This window comes from Vipera berus, assembly GCF_964194415.1.
Source record: "Vipera berus genome assembly, chromosome: 2".
NCBI lineage: Eukaryota > Metazoa > Chordata > Lepidosauria > Squamata > Viperidae > Vipera > Vipera berus.
The window spans coordinates 264,487,533-264,499,746 of NC_138203.1; the positions used below are offsets into that span (position 1 = coordinate 264,487,533).

At 43.5% G+C, this 12,214-nt stretch overlaps 1 protein-coding gene across 1 annotated transcript; it reads left to right on the forward strand.

Annotated features, from left to right (window-relative positions):
• Positions 1-1,483: 1,483 nt before the first annotated feature.
• LOC308661680 (uncharacterized protein) lies at positions 1,484-11,993 on the forward strand (the record flags this gene model as incomplete). Its single annotated transcript, XM_081316798.1, has 4 exons — positions 1,484-1,507; positions 2,776-2,857; positions 5,564-5,758; positions 7,953-11,993. 4 exons carry the CDS (start codon positions 1,484-1,486, stop codon positions 10,808-10,810), a joined length of 3,159 nt encoding a protein of 1,052 aa, XP_081172924.1. The 3' UTR covers positions 10,811-11,993.
• Between the last annotated feature and the right edge of the window lie 221 nt (positions 11,994-12,214).

Below are 12,214 nucleotides of genomic sequence, written 5' to 3' on the forward strand. Positions count from 1 at the left end.
CAGCCCCTCAAATACTGGAATACAGCTATCATGTCTCCCCAATTTCTTCTTTTCTTTAGACTAGCCAAACCCAAGTCCTGCAGCCATTCTTCATATGTTTTTAGTCTCCAGGCCTTTGATCATCTTAGTTGCTCTTCTCTGAACTTTTTCCAAGGTCTCAACATCTTTTTTGTAGTATGGTGACCAACATTGGTTGCAGTATTCCAGGTGTGGTCTTATTAGGGTTTTATAAAGCGGTACTAATACTGCTTTATAACAGGTAATAATATAATAGGTAGACACAAGACCCATCTTCATCAAACAGTCTCTGCAGGACTTGATTAAACCAGGTTTAATGGTAGAGGTGACGAGAAGGATCTGAAAGAAGAATGAGTGGTGAACTCAGCCTGGCATATGTATGTATGTGTGTGTGTATTTTATTTTATTTTATTTTATATATCAAATTTGGAGATGACCCATCTCACTGACTTAAGTGTAGGGGTAGTCCTCGACTTACGATCACAATTGAGCCCATCATTCCTGTTAAGCAAGGCAGTTAAGTGAGTTTTGCCCCATTTTGCAACCTTTTTTGCCACTGATATTAAGCAAATCACTGCAGTTGTTAAGTGAATCATGCAGACATTAAGTGAATCAGGCTTTCCCCATTGACTTTGCTGGGAAAATTACAAATACTAATCACATGACCTCGGGATAGTGCAGCCAGTTGCCAAAGGCCCAAATTTTGATTATGGTTGTAAAATTACCATGGTCGTAAGTGTGGAACAACGGTCATAAGTCACTGTTTTCAGTGCTGTGGTAACTTCAAACGGTTGCTAAACAAATGGTTCTAAGTAGAGGACTATCAGTATTTCCATGTGTGTTTTCACAGATTTTTCTCGTTTTTCAAAATAGAAGAGAATATCTGTAGCTCAGGGTTGAACTGTGGGGTCCTTGTCCCTCTTGGAGCTTGGTGGTTTTCTTGTAGATGTTTCATTACCCAACTAGGTAACATCATCAGTGCTGGAAGGGAGTAGGGTTTGTCTGTGTTTGTACACCGTAGCTTGTTTTGCCAGTTTCATTTTTGCCTCTCTTTTTTTCCTGCAGGGCCGGTGGCCCATTGGTGGGATAGTGAAAGTTGTAGTCCAAAATAGGTGGAGGTCACAATATAATCAGATTGTTGTCTTTTTGAGGAAGAAAGATGAAGAAACTCATTTTCCTGAGGGGATTCAGATGTAGATTTAGGAGTCTGAAGCAAGCTTGTAAGCCGCCCTGAGTCTTCGGAGAAGGGCGGAATATAAATGGAATTAAAATAAAATAAAATAAAAAATAATGCCTCTCTCATTCTCTTATTTAAGTTCTCTTTTTTAACAAGCCCTACTGTATAAAAGTGGGGGAAGGCCTTTGGTGTCTATGGTAGAAGGCAATTTTAATGAAAGCTCTGCACTATTTCTTCCTGACATCTAGATATTTTTCCTGCGAAGACAACCAGCTACTTTGGAGGGAAATGGCCCAGGCACATTCTGCACAGGTAAATCTGTGACTAATGTAGACAGACGGACAGAGAATCTAATTTCGGTCATTAATCAGTAAAAGTACAGGCAATAAAATGAACAACACAAAACCATCCCCAACAGCGGGAACTATTAGCAATCATTTTGGGGCGTGTAGCAAAATTGTGCTACTTTTAGAGAAATAAATTTATCTTGATTATTTAACACATAGTGCAAATAAAAGCTATCTCAGTGCCCCAGAAATTCAAATAAAGGACGGGCAATCAAATGGTGGTGACTGTCCCTGTAGAACTTGCAGTACAGAAGAACATACACTGTGTCATTTATTAAATTTATATACCACCCACCTCACTATTAGAGCAACCCTGGATGGGTTATAGAATGATAAAAAAACCAGTTTTGATATAATGGTTAAGGCACCAGGCTAGAAACTGGAGATCATGAGTTCAAGTCCCACCTTAGCCATGAAAACGAGCTGGGTGACTCTGGGCCAGTCACTTTCTCCAGTCCAATTCACCTCACAGGATTGTGGTTGTGAGGAAAATAGGAGGAGGAAAGTGTATTGGATATGATCGCTGCCTTGAGTTATTTGTAAAAACAAACAAACATATATTGCTTTTTTATCACACACACATACACGAGACAATACAAAATGGTTGTTTTTTTTCTATGGCGATCATTGATCATATCACTGGGACTGTATTAGGTTTCATATGGGGCTTTCCTATATTTCTCTTCATTAAATCAAGCTGAAGGCTCTTCTAAATGTGGGGTCTATATGATATAAATATGAGGCTGGTTTAGACACTAAGATCTGATTATTTACAATTAGATTCTGAGAGGAAGCAGCAATTTTGGTTTGACCTGTATCTAAGAACCTTTCCCTTTTGATCTAAGATTAAAATGGCATCATTGGAGAAACCATAGAGGCTTAATTTCTTTTGGATTGCTCTTTCTCAGGAAGACTAGTAGTTGTCTTGTCAATACTCTATTAGATGGGTCAGTTTGCTAGGGTTGTGATGTAGTTTCAACCAATAGGTGAAGATGTATCCTCACTGGAGCGGGGTTGGGTGAATGGCTAGAGCAGGGGTCCTCAAACGTGGCCACTTTTAAGACTTGTGGACTTCAGCTCCCAGAATTCTCCAGCCATTCTGGGAGTTGAAGTCCACAAGTCTTGAAAGTGGCCAAGTTTGAGGACCCCTGGGTTAGAGGGCAGAGGACCTTCCGTTGGAGGAGTTCTAGACCTTTGCAAATGGTGAGATATTTTTTCTTTTCATTTATTTAGATCCAGCAGGATCTCTTAGGCTCTGATCAAGAAAGACTCTACAGAGAAGTGATGCAAGAGAGCTATAACACCATCTTCAGAGGTGAGATGGTTTCTTACCTATTGTTTTTGTTGTTTGTAGCCCCACAAATGTAAACTGGCTTTGTCCTGACTAGATTTGAATACTTACCAAGAAAATCATAAGAGGCTGTGCATGAGATAGTCAGCGTTAAATTTAATTGGGGAATGTGTTTACCTCAAGTAATTTGACCGAAAAATAAACTTTATGGTATTCAATTAACCTAACTCTAAGGGTTTGTAGAAGCAAAGAGTTCAAAATGGGTAATATTGGGTAGATTCAAATATTGAGTTAAATCACATTTATTGAATAAACTATAACTGAACTGTTATCATTAAGATATTCAAGATTCAGTTGCCAGGTTGGCATAAAATGCCAAGGCCAAAATAAAATACATTTTAAGAAATCATTTTAACTTGATTATTGTGCAAACCCGTTTACTTTATCTTCCCAAGAAATGAGCTTATACCTGTTGGAAAAATGTGCTTTCGGATTTAGGAACTTAATCAAAGGGGATTATTTTAGCCTCTCCCTCCACATTATATTTTTTAAAAAGCTACAAACCTAAGATCTTATGAGAAAGAACTGCCCCATCTATGACTGAACTGCTTTGATGAATAAGTAAACATTTAAAACGCTTGGCTTTTAAAAAAAACACCCAACTAATTATGAGCCCAATTAAGCAATTCATTGTTTTAAATTGATTAAATCTAAGCAGTTTAATGTTTATGGCATCCATATAGCTAATGCTCAATTTGTGTACAACATTTTCTCATATTTTATCAGATGCCAGTGAGCTGTTTTTTCAGTAATACGTGTAAGGCTACATTCAGGTAGTCCTTGACATATGACTGTAAGGCAGCCTGCCCATTACGATCGTGGGTTGTGATAGTCGTAAAACGGATCGCCCTGAGTTTACGACCTTTTTGTGGTGGTTGTTAAGTAAACCAATTCTTTGCTATGGCCGGTTTTGCCAAAGACCAGAAGTAAATACCAGTTTTTGATAAAAACGTCGTAAAACCCAGTCACGTGACTGTAAGAGGATGCAAATGGACTGACTGCCAAGCGCCCCAAATCCGGTAATAGGGCCTGGGGTCCCCCGCTGTTCGGAACCAGGTTGTAAGTCATTGCTATCTTCAAAAAATTGCTAAGAGATTTGTCATAAATTGAGGATCACCTGTAGTGTAGTATTTGCATTAATTTATATAAAATGATCGGTAGTTGATAAAACAAGATTGTAAGATGACACAATTAAAATGATACCAATGTATGAGATCTGTCACTATAAATTCTACTGAAATTGAAAAAGAATTTAAATTAAGAATAATTGAATTTATTTGATAAAAGCAGCAAGCACACACACACACAAAATTCCCATAGCATGAGAGAGAGAGAGAGAGAAAGTCCTTGTTATGCTTACAAGGAGAAACCCCTCTTCCAAGAAACAGGCAGGAACTTTGGAACCAGCTGCCAGTGGAGCTGAGGACTGCCCCCAACCTCCGTTCGTTCCGCCGGGGCCTGAAGACCTGGCTCTTCGAGCTCTCTGGCCCAGGCTGAGGACTAATTTATTTTAATTGGGGTTTTATTTATACAGGGATAAATTTAATCTTTTTTAAATTTGGTTTTTAACTTTTGTATTTTTGGTTTTTAATTACCCTGTAAACCGCCCTGAGTCCCTCGGGAAAGGGCGGTATATAAATGTAATAAATAATAATAATAATAATAATGTCCAAGGCAAATACAGTCCACAGAAACTCGATCCTCAGCAGGAATGGTTGCCCTCGGCAACCAGCACCTCCCACACCTTCCCTTTTATAATTCAGCCAAGGCGTGGCTTCCTAATGCCTTCTCCTTTGCCTTTGGAGCCGCCCCATTGCATTCCTCTGTCCTACTCGCTTCTCTTGCCTGCGCTTTCGTGCATCCTGGATTTGTCCCAACTGTTCTTCATCACTGTCCAACTCAGGCTCCCAGCACAGTTGTGTCTCAGCCTGAGCGCGAGTAGAGGGGTCAAGGTCCTCGCCTGACTGTAAGTCTTGGAGCTCCTCAGAGCCTTCCTCTGACTCTTAATGTCACTCCAGGCCCCTCCTCCTCATCTGGTTCCTCAGACTCAGCTGCCGGATCCACTGGCTGGCGAGGAATCACAACACTGGGATGGGGGAGAGCCAGGTTCAAGTTTTTATTTTTCTATGGAGATTCACTGAGATAGTGACTCTTTCTCAAGCTAGGATTGTTGTAAAGATGAAAATGAAGTGCTGTGCCATGTATATTGCCTTGAACTCTTTAGAGGTGGAGAAAAGATGAGATATAAAGCAAAGGTAAAGCTTTCCCTATCTTGGCTGAGGGAGCCAGGGTTGTCTGAAGACATTTTCTGTGATCATGTGGCTGACATGGGTATACGCCAAAGGCACACGGAACGCTGTTACCTTCCCACCAAGTGGTACCTATTTACGCATTTGCATGCTTTTGAACTGTTAGATGGGCAGGAGCTGAGGCAGGTTTCAAACTCGGACAGTCAGCTTTCCAGCTGACAAGCTCAGCGTCTTTTAACACTTGAGCCGTCGCGCCTCCTGATATAAAGCAAATAATGTGAACAGTGATGCTGCCGTTACCAGCTTTTTCTCTTGCCTGCGCGAAAGCCTCTGCTTGTTTATAAATTTTCTGCAGCAGCAGAATATATACTTAGCTCACTTACTTCTTTGCTCTCTCTCTCTTTCTCTCTCTCTCTTCCAGCTTCTCCTCTTCAGCTTCAAAAATCTGAACTCCTGGCGCATCTGAAACGAGGACAGGAAGGACTTCAGAGTTCCAGCAATGGTACTGATCAAAAGCTGGTTAAAGAAGGCCGGAAGAAATGGCCAGAAGCAGGAACCTGGTGGAATTCCTACCGGAGTCCCGTGAGCGTGCCCACTTCAGATTCATCGAGTTCAGGTCAGGGTTGCCCCTAAATCTTGGCGTCCTCCTGGGGTCACCTTTGTAGCTTCAGACATACTCTATCCTCAGAAATGGCTTCATCTATAGATGTCTACCTAGAACAGGGGTAGGCAACCTTGGCTCTTTTATGACTCGTGGACTTCAACTCCCAGAATTCCTGAGCCAGCATGGCTCAGCTTGGAAACCTCTCCCTTTCCCCTCAGCATGGCTGGCTCAGGAATTCTGGGAGTTGAGGTCCACGAGTCATAAAAGAGCCAAGGTTGCCTACCCCTGACCTAGAATATCAAGGTGGTGATAAACCCCGGATAAAGGTTAGTCCCCCGACTGAAAATTTCCATTGCTAAGCAAGACAGTTAAGAGATTTGCCCGAGTTTACGACCTTTCTTGCCACAGTTGCTAAGTGAATCACTGCAGTTGTTAAGTTAGTGACATGGTTGTTAAGTGAATCTGGCGTCCCCATTGAATTTGCTTGTAAGAAGGTCACACAGTTGACATTGAGGAACCTGCAACGGTCGTGAATGTGAAAAAATGGTCATAAGTCACTTCAATGTTGTTGCTACTTTGAACGGTCACTAAACGAATGACTGTAAGTCAAGGACTATGGTACAGTGGTTAAAGTGCTGGACTGGACACTAGAAGATGATACATTCTGGTCCCTTCTTAGCCACGAAAGCCACCTAGGTGTCTTTGGGCCAGTCACACTCTCTCAGCCCAACCCACCTCGCAGGGTTGTTGTGGGGAAAAGTGGAGGAGGAAGAAGCATTAGGAATATTCACTACCATGAATTATTTGTAAAAATCTAATAAATATTAACTTAACTTTAGGAACTAAGATCCAGTTCATTTGTTTTCCCTTTTGGTTTTTGGAAACTAGATATCTGTTAAATCAGCCTAAAATTGCATGCTTTAGTCTTTAAATGTCAGGATCGATCTGGCTAATAACCTGCAATGTTCCTGTTATGAAACGAGAAAAATGTTCACAGCACAAATCTTAATTTTGTCTACCAGGCTCATTTTTAAAAAATAAAATAAAATTCAAAGCCCAAGCCTGATTTCGCCTTACAATCTGGAACATATCCCGATCCGTGGTTTTGGTGATGTGGTGAAATCACCAGCTGGAATGGTGTGTGTTTGTGTGTGTGTGTGTGTGAGAGAGAGAGAGAGAGAGAGAGAGAAGGAATCCCTCATTCGGCTGTTCCCAAGAGAATGCAGTTAGTCTGGCGACATTCTTGTACAGAGAGTTTTCAACTTACAACAGTTTGTTTAGTGACGGGGCACTGCAGAAAGGTAACCTGTGACCATTTTTCACACTTACGACCGTTGCAGCATCCCCAGGGTCACGTGAGCCAAATTTGGACAGTTGGCAAGTGGCGTCTACTTAATGACGGTTGCAGTGGTCACGCGAGATCCTCTTTTGCTGCCTTCTGAGAAGCAAAGTCAAATGGGGAAGCCACATTCACTTTACAACCGTACTAACTTAACAACTGCAGCGATTCACTTAACGACTGTGGCAAGAAAGGTAAAAGCGGGGTGAAACCCACTTAACGATGAAAATTTTGGGCTCAGTTGTGGTTGTAAGCTGAGGATTACCTGTAAATAGGGAAGTGGCAGTAAAATAGAGCCTTGGTGGAGCAGTGGGCTAATGCCTCCTTAAGTAACACCAGCTGCCTGCAATTAGTGCAGGTTCGCATCCCACCAGGCTCAAGGTTGACTCAGCCTTCCATCCTTCCGAGGTAGGTAAAATGAGGACCCAGATTGTTGGGGGCAATTAAGCTGACTTTGTAATAATGCCGCTTGGGGTGTGTGTGTGAAAGCCCTAATAAGCAGGCATATACATAGAATGAAGGCTACTGCTAAGCTTGTAAGCCACCCTGAGTCTTCGGAGAAGGGTGGGATATAAATGGAATTAAAATAAAATACATAAATAAATAAAAGAACTGACAGGCTCACGGTTCTGATTCCCTTACATTTGACATTAATCTTAGACTAGCTGCACTCTCTTGGGAACAGGCAAATGAGGCCTTCAAAGATTTGGCAGGTTGGGGGGGAAAAAGAAGAGTGTCTGGTCTCCGTCGTTTCCCCCCCCTTCAGGGATTCCAAGCTAGCCAACCTCTTAACTCCACTCTCCACTCTTAACAGGTGGCATCTTTACTTGCCTCTCTGGACAATATTCTTTTCTGCTTTTCTCCCAGCAGACGACGACGTTACAAGCGAGAAGGAAGAGGAGGAGAGCGTTCAGTGGAAGAACCAGCGGATTGGGAAGCCTCGGGCTGCTTTGCTAGGCCAATGGGAGAGCGGCCAGCGGCAGGGGAAAGCGTGCAAGATCCAGCACAGCCGCCTGCAGAACTCTCGCCCCAGTGTTAACGGTGCTGACGCAAAGAAGAAAGGCATTCTTGCTGGCAGTGAGAGCCAGCAAGGAATGAATGCTGAAGACAGCCAGAATGAATGCACTGTCTGCGGGAAAAACTTTGGCAGGAGATCCTCCCTCATCAGACATTTCAAAGTCCACAGCGGAGATAAACCTTTTCGATGCTCCATCTGTGGCAAATGCTTCCTTGCAAAAACCAGCCTGGTCTTACATAAAGAAAGCATGCATAAGAAACGAAGAGGGAAGAAATGCTGGGAATGTCGTGAATGCGGGCAGAGCTTTGCCACGAAAGCCTTTCTGACGGAGCATCGCGAGATGCACGGCGGTGAAAAGACCTATCCGTGCCCTGCCTGTGAGAAAAGCTTCGCGGAAACCAGGCACCTCGTGAAGCATCTGATGGCCGCTCATTCGGGGGAGCATGTCTTCAAGTGCCCTGTCTGTGGGAAAGGCTTTATGAAGGAGAAGGACCTCATGAGGCACCGAGCAAAGAACCACGGGAAGAGCCACTGCTTCCTAAGTCGGGACGATGAGAACAGTGGCAAGGAAAAACCATCTCCCATCAAACACAAGAGACTTCATTTGAACCCCGACATTCTGCCTTGTGCCGCGTATGAAGGAAATGCTGGGGTGGGGCGCGCCTTTAGCTGTGCTCATTGTGGGAAGTCTTACAAGCAGGAGAAAGCTTTTACTAACCATCAGATTGTTTGTGTGAGACGGCAACCGAGTGCTGAAGCGAGAGTCCCCAAGGAAGACGGTCCTCCGCTCACTAAAAACCAGATCACCCACGTGGAAATGAACGATAACACCTGCTTCGACTGTGGAAAACCCGTCTGCAAAAGTTCACCGTTGGCCTCTGAGCCCAAGACAGACCAGGAGAAAAACCTCCAGGTGTGCCCGGAATGTGGGAAAAGCTTTAGAGACGGCCAATGTTTCGCGGACCACCTGAGGGGCCACCGAGAGGCACCGTCGTCTCAAAACGCCTCCAGCTGGGAGGTCCTTGGGGAAAAAAAGCCACCTGTTGGCCGGCAGGAAACGCAGGAGAAGAAGAGCCGCTACCAGTGCCAAGGCTGCCGGCGAGACTACTCGACTCATTATAATCTCAGGAGGCACCAACGCATCCACGTGGAATGCCGGTCCAGAAGGAAGGCCCACAAGGGGAAGGATGCTGCCTACAGCTGGTTCTTCCTAGACTTTCAGAAAGCCCGCGGCGGCAAAGAACCGGCCCTTCAGCACAAGTGCAGCTACTGCGGGAAAGGGTTCAAGACGAAAAGCACCCTCCGTCGACATCAGCAGATCCACATCAAAGGCAAGCCTTACAAATGCAGCATCTGCGGGAAAGCGTTTGTCTACTGGTACACCCTTGCTCATCACCAAGAAATCCATCTGGAAGACCAGCTCTACCAGCACAAGTGCTCTTTCTGCACGAAAGCCTTCAGGACCCCATCCGCCCTCCGCCGACATCAGCAGCTGCATAAGGAAGGCAAGCCGTACATCTGCAACATCTGCGGGAAAGCCTTTGCCTACAGGTACAACCTCACCCACCATCGGGAAATCCACGTAGAAGGGCAGATTTATAAGTGCTCTTTCTGCTGGAAAGCCTTCCGAACCAGCTACTCCCTCAGCAGGCACAAGCGCATCCACACAGAGACCAGGTCCTACCAATGCCCTACCTGCAGGAAGGCCTTTGGAACCAAGTATTCCCTTTGGAGGCATCAGGAGATGCATGTGAAAGAGGATCCAGATAGTTTGCTTGGCGGGAAGGACGACTTGGTCAAAGGTCAAGCTAGCGGTAGCGATGACAGCGTGGACAAACAGGTTGCCAGTTCGGTCCACTCTCAATGCCAGGGGGTCCACAAGGAAAGAAAACCTGCTGAAGGTTCTGGGAATATGAGCAGCTCGCCCCTCCCCAGTCATCAAAGCCCCCACGTAGAAGAAAATGCTATTAAACAGTCAGACAGTCAGACTTTCAGGAATGTTGAGTTAGGGGTGAAAAGTCAAGACAGGCCTATTAAAGGAGAGCTCCAGCAGTGGACCAACGGTTCGGTATGCGCAGGGCAGGGAGTCCAGTCGGAGGAATCTCCCCCAGGGTCCTCTGAAAATGGGGAAATTTTCTTAGGCCGCTTGGGAAACCAGGCCATTAAAGAGCCAGCTGATTGGTGTCTCCTAGGTAAATTGTCCGGTGTTGGTCAACAGGGAATGGTCCTGCAGGAAAAGAAATATACTTGCCCTGATTGCGGGAAGTCCTTTAGAGATAAATACTCCCTTACAAGACATCAGAAAATCCACCTTCCCGAGAGACCCTATCAGTGTCCAAGGTGTGAGAAAAGTTTCCGCAGCACTAAAGACCTTGAGAAGCATCAGATAGCCCATTCGGATCTGAGGCCACATCAGTGTGGAGAATGCGGGAAACGCTTGAAGACGAAATACTCGCTCGATAAGCATCAGAAGATCCACAAAGGGGAAAAGCCGTTCTGCTGCTCTTATTGTGGCCGAAGGGTTACCACAAGCACAATTCTTCGGTATCATCAGAGAACCCACACCGGGGAGAGGCCGTATAAATGTGCAGTGTGCGATAAAAGTTACGTCAGCAAATGGTCCCTTAAAAAACATTTGGAGTTGCATTACAAAACGAGTCTGCCAAAGGACCCTCAGGAAGCAAATCAGCTTGATCGGAAATTTTAAGGTGTCTTTGTCACTTGTGGGTGAAGAAACGGGATACCTTTCTGGTCCATAAAGGTTGGAGGCCTTGTGGAACAGGTCTGGGTTGAAACGCCCACCTTTAAAATTCCCAGGTTCTTTCTATACCCAGTGACTAGCTACCTCATAAACAGATTTTTGAATGTACTTTACCTTTCCAATCTCGAATCGTTCAGATATCTTGGCTCCAAAAATGAACATCCTTGTCGTGAAGAGCCTGCAAATAAAGAGGCTCCGTTCATTTTGAACGAGTGGACCCGACGGAGAACTTGGATGCTGGAAAAAAAGGACAAGAGCATTGACGATCCTACAGTTTAGAGTGAAGGCAATGATGGGTTTGAGCTGTCTTTTCATTTCTTAATATTGTTTTCCCATTGTGAAAAGCAAATGTGTTTAAAATAATTCCTCTTCCGCAGCGTGCATATGTAAAAAAAAAAAAAGACACAGGACAATTTTGTCAAAATATTTTAAGTGTGGGCGAGAAGGTTATAGTCTTGTTTTTCATAATGAAAATACTTCTGGTTTATGCAGTGAATGATAAACAGATTAAATACATGAAGTTTTTCCAATGCACTTCACATCGCAAAGAAGACATTCAAGGGTCAAGTATTCTAAATCTTCTGAATGTTAGGAATTTGCATTTTGGGATCTGTAGTAAATAGTACAAAACATTTTTCCATACATTTTAGTACCTGTTTTAAATTGAAAGCCATTGTTTTACCATTGGTAAAAGTAATCCAGACGTTCATTGACACTCTATCCCTCTCGCCTGCTGGTACCACTGCCATGTTACACTTGATAGGGAAGAAGGAATTTCAAGTTATTGGAAATGCAAGGAAGATGCAGGCTTTATCTTAAATGGTGGAGTTCTACTAGTATGCTTTCTTGGTTGCAAGTATAAGTGTTACAGACAAAAAGTTAACTTCCTTGGACGATGTCCCTACCATTTTCAGTTATGCTTGCTTGAAATGATAGCAGCTGTAAAGATCTGAAGCCACAAGAAGTGGAAAGTCACAGTATTACACTGATACCAAATACCGAAATGCAAAATCAGAATTCTCTTAATTTTTCCTTTTAAATAAAGTGGAAAGTCCCAGTGTTAACGGTGAATAAGAAATCCTGAAGTATAAAATCAGAAAAGTTGGATTTTTAAAAAATAATAATATGTAAGGACCCTAAAATGATTGTATGAAATCTGTTTTAAATGAAAACTTTGTCAGTTGGGAATCTTGCATGGACATTTTATGACTGTAGCTGTTTTATTGGGAGAATTATTTCAATTTGCTACAGGTTATCAAGTAAAGCGTGAGTTGCATTATTTCTAGTGTCGGTTCTTTATAAAATGTTTGTTTTCTGCAGCCATTTTCTGGATTTTATTTGGGATGAGAT